The 23,301-nt window shown below is 39.9% G+C and overlaps 1 protein-coding gene across 1 annotated transcript in view; it reads left to right on the forward strand.

Annotated features, from left to right (window-relative positions):
- The first annotated feature begins 1,671 nt into the window (after positions 1 to 1,671).
- The window catches only part of LOC124139966 (pyrokinin-1 receptor-like), a 77,513-nt gene continuing 55,883 nt past the window's right edge, over positions 1,672 to 23,301 (forward strand). The window contains exon 1 of the mRNA XM_046507258.2: positions 1,672 to 2,505. Within this exon, the coding sequence (XP_046363214.2) occupies positions 2,163 to 2,505 (343 nt within the window). The 5' untranslated portion in view covers positions 1,672 to 2,162. The remainder of the gene's footprint in view (positions 2,506 to 23,301) is intronic.

The raw sequence follows: 23,301 nt of genomic DNA on the forward strand, positions 1-23,301 counted from the left end.
CATTGATGTTCCCTCTAATCTACAGGTGTAGACATTGCCTTACCATCCTGAAACACCACTGACTTCCATGTTTAGTGCACTGGGAACCCCATACATGTAGATACATGTTCTTTGTCCATTGCACTTAAGGCATCTTGGGGCGGTCGGGTAGCCTGGTGGTTAAAGCGGTCGCTCGTCACGCCGAAGACCCGGGTTCGATTCCCGACATGGGTACAATGTGTGAGGCCCATTTCTGGTGCCCCCCGCCGTGATATTGCTGGAATATTGCTAAAAATGGCGTAAAACCATACTCACTCACTTAATGTATCTTCTGTATCTTCTTTGTCATGAACAAAATGATAATACCGGTTTAAGGCGCCATTGAAAATATCAGTTTAAGAAGCAGGAATATCACCCAGCCATCATATTAATAATATGTTTTGTTATTCTCGACATCCATTTGGGACATTCATTGTTGCATCATATGTAATACTCCGAGAGTATCACAATGTGTTTATAATCTCAGACTGTCATTTGTGATTCCACCATCCCGGTTTGCCATTTCTGGTCAAATAAATAACCAACGCCGGTTTGCAGATGGACATTGCCACAAGTTAACACGTAACAGTCCCATAACTTGTTATTTTGGTACTTGTATGTTCTTACAGTAATATGCTGTGTGATTGAGACTGTTAAAATTCCTTTAATATGGTTATTGTGAAGTGAATGCTATCAGTACACAATAGCATTACACAATACTCTACTCTTTATTTTGAACCTACTGCCATCACTAATTAATAGTGATTCATAAACTAATCGCACGAGGGATTTGCCCTTTTTAGTTTGCCCGTTCCAATACAAGATGTGGCTAATTAAATTATTTTCTGAGCTTCGTGCTCGGAAAATATTCAAACATTAAACGTATAGTACATTGAATAGACGAGTACAGTAGAGCCTCGTCAATCTCAACGGTACAAATTCATATCGACCGCGTTAATGACACTTACACAACAGTAAACGACTGGGAGATTGTTTTCCGAAATATCGGGGTTACATTGTGTGTGATTTGGTAGGAAACTGAACAAAGAGTCCGATTGCATGTAGATATTACCTTGCAAATATTCTACACACAATGACCCATGATCGAACCAGTTAGGATTATTCGAATTAAAGCATCGTGCCAATTGACGTAAACATGGACAAAACCGATTACCTCCATCTGTACACCCATCTCATCTTGACCTTGGACATAAATCTGAGACAGGGTGTTAGTAGGTCCCCAGCGCTGCGTGATTCAAACTATTTGATTCAGAATTATTTCCGTTTTAGTACAGTCTGAATCTCTCTAGAGATCAGACGTTATCTAACACTCTCTTGAGTTTGGGCCTAATAAGCCGTGACGTCCCGTCCCGCCCTGTGCAGGATATTACCCTCACAATTCAACGCCGAGCCGAGGGTTACCTGTGAAGGCATTTACGATTTTTGCTCCCCACTGAGAACATATGTACGACGCTGGAATCTCACCTCTGTCAATAGGTTCAACGAATACACCTATCCCTAAAGACCAGCAATTACTTCCAGACTCACAATAGATAGCAGACGAGGTACACACTCATTTGATCAATCAGCGCGCGCTGTACGACGGAACAGAAGCCGCTGCTCTTGCTATGTGACCACTTAGAGTATTGACACTTGGACGGGCGGCCGCGAGATCGTCTCTGTGCCCACGTACTTCACAATGGTAGGCGATGGCAATGTTTCAGCGTGGTTTTGTGCTGGACTTGTTGCGTTGTAGCGACACGTGTGGGTGTTGCAGCTGAAGTCTGTCAGAGCAATCACAGAAGCTTTGATTTGCTGTATGCATGATACACAAGTTCTCAAACAAGGGACTGATGTACGAGTGGATGGGGTGAAAAGATGGATAGGACTTGCAAAAGAGAAAATAGCTTCCCACACAAAGTTAAATGGATTATCGTTCAAGAGTTGAAAGCTCCTGATGGGTTCTTATGATGGTTTTTGTGTGGATGTCTCTCTGGAAAACAAACCAAAACATGACAATCGTTAAACAACACGCGATGCGAATAGCCAATTGTGGGTATTTATGGTATTTGTCAACCAATGGTTAATAATTCAAAGGTTATACTGTTTTTGAAAGTGAATCTGTGAACGACACCTGCTTTGAAATGGTCTCAAATTATGTAATCAACGGGTCCAGGTTCCACATTGTAGCAACTGTACTGATAAACGACTCCACGAAAGTATCACCGGGTGCTGCAAGTGGGGATGTGTGGACAAACACGAGCACCTTTGACGTGGAGGAGTTCTTGGTGGAGAGCTTTGGCGAAAGACGAAAGGATTTGGCATCTGTGATAACGCTCACTATCGTATACAGTGTGATCTTCCTGACAGGGGTGATTGGGAATATGTCCACATGCATCGTCATCACAAAGAACTCCTATCTCCACTCGGCCACAAACTACTACCTGTTCAGCCTGGCTGTGTCGGATATGCTCACGCTTCTTCTAGGTAAGTGTAGGAATCTTACGAAACTTTAACTCCACGTGTTGTTTGCATATAGCATTGAATCCGGATGGGGATGTGATGAGGATGGGGATTATAGAATCTATAGGTCGCCGGTGACCTGTCGTAAGAGGAGATTAAGCGCATCGGATCATGATATCACTCACTGGTTTCTCTCTCTCTCTCTCTCTCTCTCTCTCTCTCTCTCTCTCTCTCTCTCTCTCTCTCGCTCTCGCTCTCGCTCTCTCCCTCTCTCTCTCTCTCTTTCTTTCTTTCTGTCTTTCTCTCTCTCTCTCTCTCTCTCTCTCTCTCTCTCTCTCTCTCTCTCTTTTGCAAAACACCTCCATTGTTTCGTAGCTTATGTATACGTGTTACAATGTGTTCTATATAGAGAAGTTAGCGCAATATTAATAATCATATGTACAAACACTGCTTGTCTGAAGTTAGCGCAATATTAATCCTCTTGTCATTATAATCAGTATTACCATAATTATATCCTAGTTACTGGGGTACATGGTATACCTAGAATATACACAGTTTTGCCCTGCAAAAAGGATTCAATGCATTCAGTTTCAGTATCCATTTCCATCAAAAGAAACGTAATTCGGAAATGTATTTATGATTCAGCTAAATAATGCCAGATTCATTTCCTTAGGGCGTCACCGTTATGATTTACTCGTTGCATATTCATTTTTTAAATGAAACACACGACAATATGTCTTTAAAGTTTTTCCTGTGTAGTCGAGTCATACTTCGTAAGGTAGAATCCGCCGATTCTCTGTGGTCGTTAATTATGAAACTGAAATAGAGTTAATTGATATTATTTTAATGTCATTTTTATGGATGTGTGCACGATTGATATTAAGAGTTATTGAGATTTGTTGTCTATAAAATATATCATGTGACATATAAGTATCTAATTTTGTATGTCCCCCGGAGATGGTACTTAAGTCCACGTCAGTCACAGTATATGTATTACTGCCACGGTTTTAATCGCAGAATATATGTTCTTTTAATTCGGCTAAATTGACAATAATCGCCAACACCTGAAGGCATGATGTAAATCCTGCTAGGGTTCATGCAAGAAGCTTAAGTACTTTAAGTCCCCATGGTCCCTGGTGTAGTGATCTACCTTCAGTTGCTGGCGATCTGAAGCACTTTTGTATAATGTATAATTGTTGTGTCTAGTGATGTAATTTTATATTTCCATGCTGGTTTTAAATCATAATCTGTGATAAGTCTAGTTATTTTACTGTCCGTTATTGACTGGTTTTTATAGTTTGCATGTATTTATTATATATATAACCTTTGAAAGTCACGATATGGCTGAAATATTGCCGATGTGACTTTAAATTTTAACTCACTCGGTCACTCTAACTTTGTAATGTTTGAAACAATATTTCATACTTAACAATCTTTCTTAGCCTTCTGCTCTGTAGGACACAGAGGTTTAATTCATTCGTTTTGCATGGAATAATGTATTGGTATGATCAATACCTTCAGTACTGAGTTAATTGTTAAAGTAGCAGCCTTGATGACTTCAGTCATCCCATAAAAGCTAAATCATTTATGCAGCAAAATGTGTCGGTGATTGTTAGAATGATATATTGATAAGCCCAACAACAGCTTGTGGTTATCAAAAGCATGCCCGCATCACCTCCTGTCTAACTGTAAAGGTCGATTGGAAAACTACTGAAAGAGGGGCGGAAATTGTACATACATGTATACAGAGATTTCCATGAATCAATATATTTATCACACAGCTGTTCGAGAAGTGTATTATGACACCACCGAACCGTTACAGTGAGTGAGTGAATATGGTTTTACGCCGCTTTTAGTAATATTCTAGCAATATCATGGCGCTGGAAACCGGAAATTGGCTTCATACATTGTACCCATTTAGGGAATCTAACCCGAGCCTTCTGCGTGACGAACGAACGCTTTAACCACTAGGCTACCCAACCGCCCCTTAACCGTTAGACTGTGATTCAATGCTGGTGTATGCAGGTGTAGGTGTACTCCAGGATATAGTTCTACAATAACCCCAAAACGCCTTGAACCTACCTCTCTACAATGTAAGCATCTGTGTTGTGACATGTTGCTATCATATATTTATTACAATAAAATATTTGGTTACAATATTACAATAAAATAAGATGTCGTTTTCTACAACTTCGGGTACTCAAATATTAAAGTACTATCGAAAGAAACCCACTACAGACACCGGTTCATATATCCCTTCATTTTATGTACACACTAATGATCACATGATAATGCATTTAAGATGTAGATAAAATCTACTTATATTTAATGATCGGTCAACGCCGGACAGAAAAGTTTCTACTTGTTTTTTATTTATACTGCCAAACAATTAACGTTCATGATATACGTCAATGCCATAAATACAATGGCAACTACATCCTGGTGACTGAGATACAACTTCCGGTTGACAAACTTATTGGGAATATTAAAGAAACGAATGTTGCAGATCCCACAAAAACAATATTATCACTCCTGCCCACGAGACATTGAAATTGTAAAAATTACTCATCTGCTAAGAACGCTATCGGGTATTCAACACGAGCAAAGCACAGCATAAATGCTTCTGTTATTACTGATAATACAACTCTAATTAGGTATGTAATAGGCTGTGTTCATCATTTCTGACAAAACCGCAAGTAAAAACAAAAAAAAGGAAGTTTTCAGCGCTAAAAGGCAACTCAAACCTGCTATTTGCACATCTTCGAGTTCCATTTATCTTCAACACGTTCAGTTTTCAACAATTAGTTTTTGCCTTCTGTTAGTTGGCTTGCGATTGCATCCCCTGTGTCTACCTATCTTGGGGCAAGGTCTTGATAATTACCTTCATCTTCTACCAAGTGTCAGTTTCAATTAGTTGTACAAAGCGTTTTTCTTAATTGCTTTTTTCACACGATCAATCATCTTTCGTATTTGAACTATATTTATTGATGTTCAGAAGATGAATTGTCTTGCAGTGACTTTCACGAGACAGTTGGCTAATGATTCGACAGTCTAGACGTTAGAGTGGACGCAGATGTCCAGCCCTTGATATGATATAACTGCATGCGTGACATACACCAGTTATAAGTCAGTAATGATGTGTCGAGTCCATAACCATTAAGGAATGTGTATTATGGCATTCATATCAAACCCAGATGCCATTTGTCGTGTTCCGAGCACTCGTTGGGCAGTTGGGTAGCCTAACGGTTAAAGTTTTCACTCGCCACGCCGAAGCCCAAGATCAAATCCCCAGATGGATGTAATGAATGATGTGTGAAGCCAATGTCTGGTGCCCATCGCCCGATAATGCGTGATTATGATTAAAGGCGGCGGAAACCCACACTTACTGGATCACTCGGATGGTCGGATTTTGCGCATGTATAGCCATCTTTAGCATCAGTGCTTTTAATCTTTGAATAGTCTCTATTAGTATTGGGGAACTGGGAAGCCAAGTGGTTAAAGCGTCAGCAATGTCCCGGGTTCGATTCCCCACATGGGTATAACCCATTTCCGTCGTCACCGCTGATATTGCTGCAATATTGCTAAAAGCTGCGTAGAACCCTATCCTAATACTTACTTGTTGTTTCTAAAGTCACCAGTGTACTAGTACTGGGCAGAGTTGGACCCTACCACCGAGCTTCAGATTCTTGCGATTAGGTTTCTAGGTTTGTCAGCACAGGTTTGTCGGCTTTCCTCCCACATTAAACTGACACGCCATGATATAACTGGAATATCGTTAAAAGCGGCATTAAACCCAACTCACTCACTCGCTCACTCACTCATGACAAATGCCATCTTCCTTTGTCAAGCACTATCAGTATCTGACACTGTCGTAGCATCATGATCAATTCATCATATCACTGAACACATTGCTTTCACAAGTGCTTCCCCAAAGATATATTATGACTAACAAACGGAAATCAGAATGATGTTAAGAGTGTTCTCACGAGAAGCAATATTCACGTTCAAAGGTTTATACTGAGTATACACATATACTTATGTGAACATATTAAGGAACAATCTATACGAAAACATTTCGGATTTTCGTACATATGTGTACCCCAAAGAAAAGTGTGTGTGTGTGTGTGTGTGTGTGTGTGTGTGTGTGTGTGTGTGTGTATGTGTGTCTGTCTGTCTGTCTGTCTGTCTGTTTATATGTGTGTGTGTCTGTGTTCGTCATTTAATTTGTCGCCATGTATAGTAAACATTACTAGCAAACAGTAAGCGATGTTAACAGATGGACATGTGGAAGATCAAAATGGTGGCCGATGCAATTCTCTATTTTGACTTGGGCCATATTACGTTCCCGTGTTTGTTCAGGTGGCGACTTGACTTGCATGTGCATGTATTTGCGATGGATGCAATCGGTGACGCAGGCTTTGCGAACCATTTCCAGAACACAAGGTATCATTTTTATAGTGACTATAATAAAAACATGAGGTATGATATTGTCAGAATGGTACAATGGTTTGAGCAGAGATTGCTTTTTGATGGTGGAAAGGGGTTTGTCGCTTTTATTTACAGAGAATGACCACTATGTCTTTATCACAGAATCATCTTGATATTAAGTATCATGTGGATACCGGCACGATCAAATCCGAACTCTCGTACAGTTACTGCCCAAAGGTGATGCCACCCGACGCACGTTGGGTACCTTCACTAGTACCCTTATTTAAATATTGGTTGAAATTGTTATCTTTACCCAGTTATAGATACCCTAAGCAATGTTATTTAATGCTGAAATCTTTAGATGAAGTTAATCGCACTACATGGGTAACTTGTGTCAAAAGACTATTATTCAGTTATGGATTTGGCCACGTGTGGATTTCGCAGGAAGTTGGTAATGAGAACCTCTTTATTAATGCATTTATTCAAAGGTTAAAAGACTGTAACCAACAGGACTGGTATTGTAAAGTTTGTGAAATACGTAAATTATCAATGTATAAGGAATATAAGTCATTGCTAACAGTTGAAAAGTATCTCTGTGAAATCACAAGCCGTCATTATAGACGTATGTTTTGTTTGTTAAGAATTGGCGAGTTGCCATTGATGGTAAATTTAGGTAGAAGATGCGGTATAGAGTACTGTAATAGGCAGTGCAGATATTGTAATTTACAGGAAATTGAAGATGAGTTTCATTTTATGCTTGTCTGCCCATGTTACAGATATTTAAGAAATAAGTATTTACCTATTTATTACACTTCCAATCCTACCTTATTTAAATATAATACTCTATTATCTTGTAACCGCACTAGTATTGTAACTAATTGTGTTAAGTATATACTGGAAGCACTTGCAATCCGAAATACTGTCACTTAATACCCTCTGTCATCTGCCTCATACTGTATTTTTCAATGAGTATTTGTACGTGGGCCTATGGCCTTTATACTGAAATAAAGAATTGAATTACAACAGAGGTGTCATATTGATCCTTTACAGAAGTAATGACTATTGAAGCACATGTGCCATGGCCTCCCACTAGGACTATCATCTGCGACCGGGACGATGAAAATGTGTAAAAAATACTGCCGGGCAAAAAAGTATACACTTGAATATCGGATTTGACCAAATAATAAAAAAACGTAATCACACCATTACTATGCTGAAAACAGTCGCCGAAACACGTAAGGTCCAAAACACAACTATGATACCCGTACCACACACATCAACATCGAGTACATGTAACCATTTCTTTTCTTTTTTTGACGTTTAGTCACCATTAAACATGGGTGTATACTTTCTCTTGCCCGCGGACAAATGGTAAACAAAATGCATGAATGATAACATTACGTGAATGGATCACTGAAATCAGATTTTTTTATTTGCCGAGTCAAATCATGAAAGAAAGTTCAATGTATCACATTTATAGACCTGGAATGCATCTAGGCGTCCTTGAGGCTGAGTGCTTAGCATCCTTGAACCGGTTTTATGGGGAGCTTTGGTTGAGCTTAAGGTTCAAATTCTCGCTTTTCTAACACAATTAGTTTTACTGCTTTAGAGTAATTGTGTTGTGACCTTGCGACCCAAGAAATTATATGCCCTACAGCTGTACGGGGTTCTGAATGAGTGAGTGAGTGAGTGAGTATGGTTTTACGCCGCTTTTAGCAATATTCCAGCAATATCACGGCGGGGGACACCAGAAATGGTTCTGAATGAAGGACGTGGAAGGCTCCGTGATGGAAAGTGTTAGCTATTGTGATCTAAACTTTAGACACTTATTATCAGTGATTATGGTTTTCCGCCACCTTTAACCATATTCACGCCATATTGGTGAGTGAATATTGGTTTATGCTAGTTTTACCAATAATTCCGTATTATTACAGGATACACCGTGGATCAGCAGATAGCGAAATGTTCTCAATCTTCTCTTTCATCGGAGGGGATATTCATGAACTCCGATATCGATTCATTGGTTATTTGAGGACGATTTGGTTGTTAGCTTAAACCTTAATATTAATAATTTATATTCTTCGTGGATTCAAGATACAAACATATGTTTCCACCAAAAGAAAAAAAACAAACACGCTTTTTGCTTGTTATGTGGAGTGAAGATACAGCTACGTATATGTTAACATACATAAATGTTCAGTCATTTTATATGAGTCACTTCTGTATGTGTATTTGAAAAAAACATATAGTGTAGGAGTAAGATTAACATAATAACTTGCCGTTAGAATATGCCGTCTTGTATGTGGTTTACATGTCTAAGGGGGTGCCTGGAAGTTAAAGTCTTCGCTCATTACCGCGTTCGATTCCTGAAATGTGAATCCCATCTCTGGTGCCCCTTGCCGTGATATTGCTAAAAGCGGCGGAAACGTTCTGAGCCTAAGTATGATTTATATATAATATGTCTTTAGCATGTATTAAGTGCGTAACTAGATATTTGCTGTTGATGGGGCACGGGTTTGCAGAGTTGCGTCCCTTGGGCACACCAGAATCCTATGATTGTGGGTTCGAATCCTGGTTCGCCCCGATTATGTTTCAAGGTTTGTCAGCACCATACCCGTGCTCGTGGGTTTCGCCGAAGTGGTAAACGTCTAAAACCTGCATTACTTCGGGCTTTCCTCCCACATTAAGCTGTCACGCCGCAATATAACTGTATTACTGTTAAAAGCGGCTTTGAACCCAACTCACTCACTATTTGCTTTTGATGATGGACAGAATTGCCTACCGCGCTCCCATAAAGTATCTCCAACAGGAAGAGCTAACTCAAACAGCCACCCATGGTGTCATCCTCAGGACATGGTGCTCCTTCTTTGCCACTGTTAAGAGGTGAGCAGCGGTATTCAAGATGGGATGAGAGAGCCTGGAATGATCCAAGATCAGGAAGACCTTCAACTGATACCACTGAGGAAAACATTGATAAATCAAATATAATTCTGGATGATCGACGACTCACAACACTTTACGTAGCACAACACGCCACAGTAGACGTCTCTCATGAAAAGGTTGAGAACATTCTGAATAAAGAACTGAGGATGACAAAGCACGCTGGGTTCCAAGGTTTCTTAATCCTGATGAGAAACGCTCCTGGTTCATCCAGGGAGAACTAACGTTGCTTTGAAACAGACCTAGTTGATGTTGTTGAGCGATTTGTAAACATGGATATATCTTTGGTTCACCACCATCATCTAATTGTAACGTGGCCTCCGACAATAAGGAAAAGCCTGTTCCATCATCTGGCAAGGTGATGGCTTCCAAGGGAATCCTACTTGTGGAATCATTAATGGCCACTATTGTGCTCATCTAGATCTGTTAAAGGCTACTATGGGAGAATATAAAGGCAAAACGTCGTGGAAACTCACTAAAAGTGTATTGTTCCATCATGAACTCATTTAACTGCCTCTCGACTCATCAGATCTGGCACCTTCAGATATCCCCTTCTTCCCAGCTCTCTTGCATGAAGCAAATGATGACGACGTCATTTCTGCTGTGGAAGACTGTTTACACCACCAGGCACTCCAGTTTCGTTGACCAAGTGTATGGGCCACGGAGGGCAGTATGTCAACCAACTCCACCCACGCAGCAGGGGGGTCATGAAATATAAATGTTATGACCGGTCGTTGGAAGAAAGATGGAACGGTTTCGAAACAAAAACCTAACGCCCGTAACATTGCACATGGAGCTTGCAATTGCTGTATGTACGTACGTAGGAAGGGGGTCATTCCTGATTTTGGCACTTCATTGAAAGGTTGTCATGTCGCTTTGATCCTACTCAAGCGCACGCCTCGCCCAATACACCGTACGCGGCAACTAAAGGCACCATAGCTAATAGTATCTTAAACATTATCTGACATTGATATCAAATGTTTCAAGACACTGAAATAGTGTTCCAAACGGTGTAAAACTCTCACCCACCAGTTCCAGTGGATAAGGAATACAGTGTCAGGCAGAACGATTCCACCAGTAGGGGATCACAGGTGTTGGGTAACTGTAATTGCTTCACCCGTCGGCTTCATTTTGAACCAAGCAACAACGCCATGCCAACCATAGTTCTGCTGGTGTAGGGGCGAGGGGTAGCCTAGTGGTTGAAGAGTTCGCTCGTTCCGCCGAAGGCCAGTGTTTGATTCCCCAAATGGGTTACCGCGCCGTGGTATTGCTGGAATATTGCTAAACATGGGGCATAAAACTCCACTCACTCACTCACTCACTCACTCACTCACTCACTCACTCACTCACTCACTCACTCACTCACTCACTCACTCACTCACTCACTCACTCACTCACTCACTCACTCACTCACTCACTCACTCACTCACTCACTCACTCACTCACTCACTCACTCACTCACTCACTCACTCACTCACTCACTCACTCACTCACTCACTCACTCACTCACTCACTCACTCACTCACTCACTCACTCACTCACTCACTCACTCACTCACTCACTCACTCACTCACTCACTCACTCACTCACTCACTCACTCACTCACTCACTCACTCACTCACTCACTCACTCACTCACTCACTCACTCACTCACTCACTCACTCACTCACTCACTCACTCACTCACAATGTCCCCCAGCATCTCACTACACAGCATCTATAAAATATCAACGCAAGGCCAGGCAGTAATCCTGACAACAAACAATAGGTCATTCCACCAGACATGTATCATAACATAGGATTTGTCTCCTCCTGAAAGGAACGCCATGAGTAGCATTACTGTGTCTGGAGGTGTTGTTACAGGAGTTGGCCTTTCCTAGGCACACATTGAGAGTGTCACTGACGACCTGAGGAGGCTTGACTCGGATCTGTAGTGAAACATAATGGTTATTACCACAGGAGATTGTCATCACTGGTCAACCTCCACAGAGCTCTGATGGAAAAATAATGACCATTCTCATTTACTATTTTGAGCGTTTACCTTCAACTATATACGAATTCATCGCTGTTCTGAATGTACTTTTCGCGAAGCTTGCTCCGTGCTGGTAACCTATTTCAATTATGCGTAAATATAATGCGATATGTGGGGAAATGTAAAAGCAGTAAGAGCAATGTTGTCTCGAAAGACTGTGAACTACATGAATAAAGTTCGACTTATCCGTGGTTCGACACACCCGACTGGACATGAATACTGTCTGACCCTGCCATCAGAAATAAACCACATCGTACACGTAGGGTAAATAACATATATATTCATATATAATAATCAATAAACACAAGCATATCTGCACTCATGGTTTTTTATCCATTTTATTCAAATTATACAAATGCTGACCTAATTTAAGTTGTATTTTGAGTTCGAATTGTAACTTATTTTCAACCCATGGAACTATAGATTTGGTTCGAAACAAACGGGAATTCGACACATCCAGGTTAAAATGGTGGTACATACAGCACGATTTGGGTCGAACACACCCGGGGATTCGACACATCAGTGTTCGATACAATGGATTCGTCTGTAAGAGAACAATTAAGTCAACACATTCATATTATATATTCAAGTACCACAACAAAAAAAGAATTATTTGACTACGACTACGAAATCTTTACAAAAATGTCCCACGATGAATCATTGAAACCCTACAGTTATGACGAACGTCGTGGGTGCACAAGTCTCTCAATAAGACAAACATAAGCCATATATGTTATTACACGAGGTCTATACTTATGGTAACTTTTTTCCAAGCACTAAGCGCCCGGAGAGCGGAAGGTCCGGGGTTCGAACCCCGGCCGCGTCATACCAAAAGACGTTAAAAGATGGTACTTGTTGTTACCCTATCTGGGTTAAAACAAGGACTGGTCGGCTCGGAGTCAGTATACTGTGTCTGAGTGGGGTATTCATGTTAAACTGCGGCATGGTATCTCAGTGAGCTAGCACTATAAATCGGCATCAGTCCGGACTAGTACAAGCAGCCACACAAACACACACGTACATGCACGTCGCTATATCAGTGCAATAATCTTGGACGCGACGTTAAACCCAATTTCACCTCACCTCACCTCACCTCCAAGCACTAAGAACAAGATCAAGAAAATGAGCAAACGGCTTGCGGTGTCGAACCCGTGTTCCTACGTTGTTAGCTAATAATGAGACTGTTTATCTACCAGTGTTAGATGAAACACGCCAACCAATATATAATTACATCTTACATGTAGGTAAGGCATTCACGTTTACCGAATACTCGTGCATGAAAAGACCGAAATTGATCGTATGATATCCCCATTTCGACTACAGGATTAGAGCATTATTCAGTCAACAAGACCGATAGCACTCTCTTAATGCTTCCTATAACCCTCCCATATTGAATGTGCTTTGCAGAGCTTCCCGGTGTATCTCACTCGCCATTCAATAGATAATCTGCCCATACCACATGGGAATTGATGTATTTAACCCCCATCCAAAACTCATCATCAGTGGATAAAACATATTCGCAGTTCCAGAGGCGAGACGTATTGATATCAGACCTATACAACTCCTCCGTGTGAATCAAGTGCGCCCTCCATCACCCTCGACAAGATTTAGTGTGAGATGCAAGCGACCGGATCGCTGGTGAGATCTAGAAGACGTTTCACTAAATCTTCAAGTGAGGAGCTATTGGATTTTCGAAACGAATCTCACTCGTTGACAGGAACTTGTTTCATTTCAAATACCAATCAGTATTTGTCGATGTTATAACGACTGTTGTCTAGACACAATTTCATAGAATGGAGATTAGCTGACAATTACTATTGAAGATTATAAAAAAGAATTAGTTCATTATTTGAACGTTTAGAATATAAAGATAGTCCAGCATCTCTTGAACGCTCTTGAAAACAATACAACAGCTCTATATCATCACTATTGGTTGATAATTTGAACATTGATTTCACACATACAGGCGACAGTTGAACGTCCAACCATCGACCCCACTATTACCCATATTCAGCATTTCTACCACTCTAACGGCCTACGGTAATAGAGCTTGCAACACGCTATTGAAATAGTGTATGCTATATCAGCCGACCAGGAAAACGCACGACCGAGTTATGCATACCTAATGTTAAGCATGAGCATTCGAATCTGATCGTATTTTGAATTAAGACTTGACCATATTGTTGGGCTTGTATAAGCGGGAAACAATGTATGTCAAAGTCTGGAAAATACATTGCTCATGTTCGCGTGTTTCCTAAGATATGTCAAAAAAAGAAATAAAGTCCCCTATATTTTGGAAGGAAAGAGAGCTGTCATAAAGAGTCACACTGTTTGCACATAGGTCATTGTATTTAATTGTGTCCCACAAAATGCCATGAGGTCAAACGCAGCCTTTGTTCTTATGTAATGCGCATAATAAATATATAGTTCCAAATCTTTTATCGACCTCGAAATCGACCATTTGAATGGACTTTATGTGTTCTTCTTTCTTATTGACAATAAATACTTTGTCATCAACTGTGATATCAAATATACTAATATCTGTGTCTCTGTGAATTGGCTATATAGATACCTTTTGACTAAATATCAGATCCAACAATTTCATATTGATATATTTATGAGGAAATGGAGCATTAATGTTCAAAATTGCTTACTCAGTAAACTTCAGATGACATTTGTTTTCAATTTTGACAAATTGAATTGAACCTTTGACGAGAGAGATGTAGCGACAGTGCATAATACAGTATTATTACAATGTTTAGTGGAAATTGTCCCATGGAATTTGGGGATGCATTTGCTGGACCCAGCACAATAGCTTTCTTTGTGTGGATTTATTTGGAGCTTTGGAATATAGTAAAAAAAGGAATGGACATGTCTTCATCTTTTAGAGGCAAAAGTTAATATTACTGATGCAGATATCTTCCTCGATTAAAATGCTTGCCTTATATGTGGCATTATCTGATATGTCACTTATATCAAATTCTTTGATCAAACAATTTCTGTAGTAATGCTTAATTAATTCGCCTGACAAATACGGGAACATAAGGTACAAGTCAAAATAAGGAACTGTATCGGACATCATTTTTATCACTGATGCGTCAAATTTTGAAATGACATCCACATGTCTGCCATAAAAAAATTGAAATCTTTACCCATTTCTTGAAAGCTGTAACCTTGATCAAACAACTTACAAGATTGTTGGTAGTAACAATAAAGGCATCATATGGAATATATGACCAAATGATCTTGAGAAAACTATCAAACATAACTGGAGGATTTAATCTTTCATCGTTCCAAAATAGTGTGCATCGACATTAACACCATCATTCAGTGTCTGCCTGTCATATTCAAATTAGGAGGGGTGATTAAAGTTATAAATTTTAATTTCCGATCTAAATTTAGGACTTATCCTTCCATACCTTAAATTGGAAAGTATCTATCATTGTTAACAGAAACAGCTACCCTTGAACAAATTTGTATTGTATTATAAATCAGTGTCTTCAATTCTTTGGCATTTACATCTTTGCCATCGCAATTTCCATGTTTAATATGACGCATGGCGGAACGTGATTCTTCAGTAAACGAATAAACAAAAAAGGATTTCACTTGACAGCATAGTTTATGAATAAATCTCTTTCAAATTTAAAACCAGAACCTCCCACTTGTCAACTGCGTTAAATTAGATCCAGTGTGGGCGAGATGAATGGTGTTTCTTTGCAGGACACAGAATGAGCGACTGGAGTAGAAGACTGATGAGTTACAGCGTGATGTGACTTGAAGGAACATGGCAAACATGTTTATGCTATGAATATTTGTATTAATGCTTACGTGTCTGTGTAAATATTGTGTCAACCAACATATGCTCTGCTCAGAAGGGCATGCACAAGAACGTCAGGTCATGTAACAACGACCGAGACGTCCAGACTAGGTCTGATCCGATTGTGGATGTAGCAAGCAATGTCCCTTTCACAGAATGCCTCGCACATCTCGCAAGCAAGTAGAATTACACGTTGGCGTTAAGATATTACTTCACCGGCATTTGTACCAGCGTAAAATTAAACCTTTCTCCCATTTTTCTATCGATTTCACAGACCATATCGTTAAGGACTTTTGCCAGAGATGGAAAAAAGTCATTCATTAAGAACCAAATCTCAACTATATAGCCACCGATCGAAGTCTCCTGAAAGATTAAGTGGCATTCGGCCCAGTAAGTTGTTTAGATCCGGTTGTAAGAACACTTAACTCTGATAGTTATGCTCGGTCGGTAAGATGTGACAAGCAAGTCGTCAACAGGTTCGACATGAATGGTTTAATTTTCCTTGACAAATACAAGAATGCGCAACAGGCAAATTTTGTAAATAAACACATGTGGTTAAATAGGTGTTTTTGTACCGTTTCCTAAGATTCGTGCTCTCTGTGAAGTTTCTCGGAGACATTTATGAAGTATTTATTTCGTTCTCTATTGAAATGAAAACCAAGTCATGTTTTGTGCCTGGACAAGAGTGTTCCTAATTCACGTAATATTGATAAGTACGATCATAGTTTTCATGATCACGTTCTGACACCGATGTTTTTGGTCACAGACACACACAAGCTCTATTGAAGGGCCAGTAAGCATCCCACATATTCATGCATGTGGTATACCAAATGGCTCAGGTTGTATGTATGAACACAATAATTGGACATTCACAAATTAATACAATGGTCAGACTAGACACCTGTTTGTCTTGATTTAGGTATCCGACAACGCTACCTGGAAAGGTGAAAAGGAGGCGACATTGTATGTACATGTGGCACTGCGTTTCGTTCCACAAATTATTTCCAATGCATTGTCATTTCTGGGCACTTCTGGCACTTCTGGCACGGATCAAAATGCCATAGATTCACCTCTATTGTAGGTACTGGGAACACATGTTGAAGATAGGTAATGCCTACGTTTGAATCAAGTTTCTTGTAATGAATTCGCTTTCCATTTACTAATAAGGTAGGATTCCGTCAGCTGCCCTGTCTGTGTGTTTCTTCCAAAGCTTCGCGTATGCGTGTGTGTGCGTGCGAATGTAAGCACCAGGGGCACCTACAAACTATATGTTTCGGCAAAAGGGTTACCCCCCGTGAAAGATGGTGGGATGTAATTAGCATATGCACAAACAGTTCATGCGTGCTAGGTTTCTTTCTTGTTTAAAGCCGCACTCAGCGATGTTCCATCTACATGACGGGGGTCTCTGAATATCAGGGACTGGACAATCCAGTGATTTACATCATGAGCATCGATCTACGCCACTGGGATACAATGACATGCATGAGCCAAGTCAGTAAAACTGACCATCAGATCCCGTTAGTCGCCTCTTACGACACGCACGGGTTGCTCAATACCAATTCTAATCCGGATACTAACGGGTTATAACTGAAACAGTTGTAAGAATTTAGATGGAACTTGAGGCAACAAGTTACCCCCGACCAATGATTCCAAAAGGTATTTGGTGATACAGCGTGGCTTTTTTAAATGCGCTTGATACCGTTTTCAGTCCACCTACTCCCCATGGGCATCAATTGTGCATCCCTTCCTTCTGGTCAGTATCGTTGTACATATAAATCGGAGTTTCTGCTCGGATTGGCAAAGTCAAAACGAGGTAAATTATCCATGAAGTGTAACTTAAGCGTCAGTTATATCGATGATCTGATATCGTTCAATAACCATCAAACAGCCAATTTCTTTCCACTGATTTACCCACCTGAACTAGAAATAAAGGAGATCAGTGAGACCGCCTCATCTGTTTTATGTTTAAATCTATGCATACAGATTCAGAGTGACAAAACACTCTCAACTAGACTTCAGGGATGACTTCGACTTTCCAATAGTGAACTCGATCAATATTCCAGCAGTTTCAGCCCTTGGTGTCTACATTTCACAACTTTTGAGGTACAATCGAGCAAGCTCCTTCTTCCAAGACTTATATCAAGAGCGTCATACGACTTTTGCTCAGAAGTTGTTTGATGAAGGTTACAACATGCAATGTCTTAGTGCAACTTTCAAAAAGGTATATGGAAGACATGTGGAGGACATTTTAAAATTTGACGTCTCAGTAACAACAAGCATGTCCTAAGCAATCCACTATTTTCACTTGTACCATACGTTCCCGTGCTGTTTTAGGCGAATCATTGACCTGTCTTTGCATGTGGTTGTGACGAGTGCCACCGATTCAGCAGGATACGCTCACCTTTTCCTTTTCTAGTATCATCTGTTTGATAGTGATCCATAAGCACATGTTCTTGATATAGTAGGATTCGTGCAATCGATTCTGCTTTTGGAAGAGGTCTCTTATGAATATGGATAGGGTTTTGTCGCTTTTATTAACAAATATCAGCCGACTGCGAAAATGCGTATACTTCATGTCAAGGAAAATTACTATTGTGACCATGATACATGCTTGCAATTTCTAACACTTGTGGGACGCGTGTAATATGCACTGATTTATTATTTATTAACAATAGATATACTGATTATATACACGACCCTTGGTTTGTTACCACTAAACCCGTGCTCGTGGGTTTCACCACTCAATCGTTTAAGTAAGTATACATGTATTTGTTGCATATTTCAGTAGTTAAAACAAGAATAACAATGGTATTTTTATAGTGACCAAGTTAATGCTTTACGTCACATCGGCAATATTTCAGCCATATCGTGACGAGGTATTTATTATAACTTACTACCACTGACCTGTTAAAATAGCTCTCACTTACCAACTGTCATATCATTGTACCATTAGTAACAATTTTGTATTATGAAACTGCCTCATATCAATATACTACTCAACATTTTCAAAGGACCAAAATAGCAATATTTAGTCAAATATGTGGCCCTTGGAAAATGTTGATTGGTATTAGTGAGTGGTTTTGGTGAAATAAAGAACTTGAAATAACTCCAATTTTGTACAAGGAGCAATATACTAACTTCACTTCGGGTTTTCCTCCCACTTTAAACCGACACGCCGTGATATAACTGTAATGTTAATACTGCTGAGAGCGTCATAACTCACTCAGATTCTTTCTGCGATAACTGCATCTATACAAAAGTTCACAGTTCTACCGTATGGCATCAGTGCATGTTATTTCCAAAATCTGATCCTACTCCCCTCCAGACTTCTTTACCTGATTGCCCAATTATTACAGGAATTGAATGCATGGTTTATTAATATACCACTCATGCCTAAAGCTACGTCCGAGAGGTAGGTTTCGTTCATTCCTTGGACAGGTTCCGCAAAAGATACATGAGTATGGTCATTGATTAGTGTTGTAAGATGGAACTCAGTCAATCGAAGGATACGATTTTCTGTCGGTTTAAACCTACTTAAGTTGAACATGTCGATTTAATTACTCAGTTTCCTTATGTGCACGCTTCCAGCATCGATAACTGTAGAATCGTTAGTCAAGAAGAAATGCTGTTAATTGACACAATAGGGTGATTCAAATTAGAGCTAATGTACATGGTACCCAACTATTGAATTCAGTCTTGGTCACTGGTAATGTGCCCTGGGTTTTTTCAAAATATTGCCGATGTCTTTCAACTTGACTCCAGTAAAAATTGAAACCCTGCTCAATATTTCCGCTAGACACGTTGATCAATGCATCACCTATTACTCTTGAAAGAGTTCGTTTGAACGATTTTAAACACATTATTGATATGTTTTTACCAAATTTAAGAGAAGGTTTGATGGCATGTGACGAGAAACTTGAATCCAAGTCAATTAAAATAAAGTCAGTGAGCTTGCTGTGCCCTTGCTGTCTACAATATAGAAAGTTGTCTATGTTCACTACATTAATTCAACCTTTGATGCGAGAGATTTACAAAGGTTTTACCAGGTGTAATGTAAAACAATTGTTTCAAAGAGTCACTGCTGATGTAACTTTAGTAGTACATGTAGTAGTTAGTTCACACCCGTTACACATCTTTATTAGAATTCGATAATCTATTTTGTTTTTAAAGAGGGACTCCACTTTATGACCTGACGTACATTTCCAGTGTGGGTAACTGTTCACAATAAGTTTATTGATTACTGACAGACAACATTTGTTCACAAGGCATGAGGATTCTCCTTTTTCATCAGAGCATGGTGAACATCCAGATCAATATTATGGAGTAGGTTGATGTTTCTTGTTGACAAGATAGTTCCTATATTTCCTCGGAATATACATTTTTCTAATTCACATGTATTGTTACCTGTGAGCGTAATGTGCAATTCATGTTCCACTTGATCGAGTACAAGAAGTAAAGATGTCAGTCATTCTATGAATTTTTACTTTTTAAAACATTAGGTAATATGATCCTGATTGGAACTAAGCGAGGGATACACAGCCTTCTGTTCTCTGTCTGATAATATGTGGGTTCGAATCCCGGTTCGCCCCGAATATGTTTCTATGTTTGTCAGCACCATACCCGTGCTCGTGGGTTTCACCGAAGTGGTAAACGTCTGAGACCTGCATCACTTCGGGCTTTCCTACCACATTAAGCTGACACGCCGTGATATAACTGGAATACTGTTAAAACCGGCGTTAAACCCAACTCACTCACTCACTGTCTGATAATACAAACTCTCTTATGACTAAGGCATGCTGTTTAAACAGAGAGGAATCAAGGTGAAATGTGGTTTTAACGTCGCGTTTAACATTATTACACTTATATAACGACGCGCATGCACGTGTGTGTGTGTGTGTGTGTGTGTGTGTGTGTGTGTGTGTGTGTGTGTGTGTGTGTGTGTGTTTGTACCATAGAATCGCGATGATTAATTAACAAAGATAGCTACGTGTGTGCAAGTACTTAAAAAGTGAAAACAAGCCATTCCACCAATAAGGAATATCACTAACAGTAATGACAGAAATTGGAAAGTGTGCTTTTCAAGAAATATGTATTTTGCGCGTGGTAAGCTTCATCACTGAGTGTTGCTCCCGTGCTTACAATCCGGGTAAGAATGGGAAATGAGGTGATTGCGAACGGTTATATTTACGAGTTAACAATTCAATAGCGCTTTAAATACTATATCAGAATACTGAACATCACCCGGATTGTTACCACGTCATCAAACCTCAACGATAATGTTTATTTCTAGCAAAATGGATATTTCTTGAAAAGCACACTTTGCAATTTTTTTCGTTAATGTAAGTAATATTATTTACTTATCAGTGGAATGGCTTGCTCCTACTGTATAAGTATTAGCACATATGCAGCGATCTATAGTACTTGCCGACTGACAAACAAATTTTAACAAACCCCACACAATCACATCATACTGACTCCGAGCCGACTAATCCCTGTCTTCTTCAATTAATGCCGAGCGCCAGGCAGGGTATCAACAATGCCATCTTTTAACGTCTTTTGGTGTGACTCAGCCAGGGGATCAAACCATCGACCGCGACCTGACCTACGGCTCTCCAGGCAGATGTTCTGTTCTACAGTTACTGTGATTCTGCATGGTAGGGCTGGGGCGAGTCCACATGCACTACCCGGGTACCCATCCCCCATCCCGTCATTTCCCGACCCTACCCGAGTACCGCACCCCCCCCCCCCCCCCCATTACCCGACCCGACGACCCGGTTACCTGCTGTAGGTCTCAAGAGATAGGTACAAAATGCCCAATTGGGAATAGTAAAATTGACCTTAGCCCCGGCAAAATGTATTTAGATTATTTAGATACACATGCAAAGCGTTCTGACCATGCAGTTCTGACTGATGTTTTATCTTTATTTGCGTAAATTGAGCTATTTTGTAATTTGTCATGCCTTGTTTGTGTGAAGCAATCCTTTCTTCCAGTCCAGATAAAATTTTGCCTTGTGCGTTGTAACAAAGACATTGTCATGGTATCTGTTTATTTAGGACTTTCATTTATTGCTTGTTGGAAATACGTCATACGACAATATGTTAAATAATCATTTCAAAATGGTGTTTTGAATGACTCGATCAAAGCTACCTGGAACTGCCAGTTTGCACAAGTCTATCATCCTTTAATGATATAAGTGTTCGTTCTGAGACACTGCTTGTAGCTATCGTCGGCATGAACATCTTGCCATTGATTGTTCAACTTCAGCCGCGAAGGCTTCCGCCATGTGTTTCCGAATGTGAAGACCCCCTAGTTTTCACAAACTATCGTATGCATACAGCACCAACAGCTACGCCGACCATGAAGTTGGAAGCGACTTTCCAAGCGCAATGTGGCGATCATTCCAAATGGATCAACAAGGGATTGTTGTTTTGGTTTTGGAAAGGGTTCGTTAATTATCAGACATGGATGTCAGGGAGATTATCTATTTTCAGAAAATGTGAATTCGAACGTCATACGAACTTCGGGGTCGAATTGTTGTCATTGTAAATAATTTGATAAAGTGTGACCTCCAAGCGGGTGGTTTGCAGTAGGATGGCAATGGGACGAGACTCAAGTATGCGGCATATTATTTCCTTTCTATAGAGCCGCGGTCGGGTAGCATAGTGGTTAAAGCGTTAGTTTGTCACACCGAAGACCCAGGTTCGATTCTCGAAATGGGTACAATGTGTGAAGCTAATTTCTGGTGTCCCCCGCCGTGATATTGCTTGAATATTGCTAAAAGCTGCGTAAAACCAAACTCACTCATTCCTTCCTATAATTGGGTTCCACATTTAGCTCTGCATAGGTTGCCACGATTTTGAATCTAGTCTGTCAGTATCTTCCGCCAGGTGAGAGCGGGCCTCTCAAATTGTACACAACTTATTTGTAAAGAAGCCAATATTTGTCAGTAGTAACAATGAAGGCATCAGATGGTATTAAATATTTGATCAAATAAGAAAACTCTAAAACATAACTCCGTGGATTTATTCTTTCATCGTTAAAGATAGCGTGTTTCGCCAGTGACACCAACATTGCCTGTCTGGTCTTAGTCAAATTAGGAGGGGTGATTAAAGTAATACTATTTCTGACCACGTACTAAAACTTGTGACGGCCATTATTCAATCGTTGCGTTTGCATAAACTTGTTCTTAGTCAGTGGTAAGTTCAATGAATGGATTGGGAATAATTATAATCCATGATACCATCTTTTGTGATGCCTCTTTTTGGACTTTATGCTTCAATGCCTCAACTTGGAAAGTTTACAAAATATACTTACACGCTGGAGTAATATTTCTGTAGGTTTAATAAGTAACATATACTTTTACCCGTGAACAAATTGTTTCAGTTGTTGTTTCTAGATTTCGAGAGGATGGAACGAAACCGTTTGTATTAAATTATAGATCAATGTGTTCAATTGCATTGGCGCTTGATGTTCGCAGTCAATCTTTACGTCTTTGCTCGTGAAAGAACCATCGCCATTTAAGATGACGCACAACGGTACGTGATTCTTTGATAAACGAATAAACAAATCAATGTTACCCTTGACAGCAGGATTTATGAATAAA

This window comes from Haliotis rufescens, unplaced genomic scaffold (assembly GCF_023055435.1).
Source record: "Haliotis rufescens isolate VD_foot unplaced genomic scaffold, xgHalRufe1.0.p SCAF_5, whole genome shotgun sequence".
Lineage (NCBI taxonomy): Eukaryota > Metazoa > Mollusca > Gastropoda > Lepetellida > Haliotidae > Haliotis > Haliotis rufescens.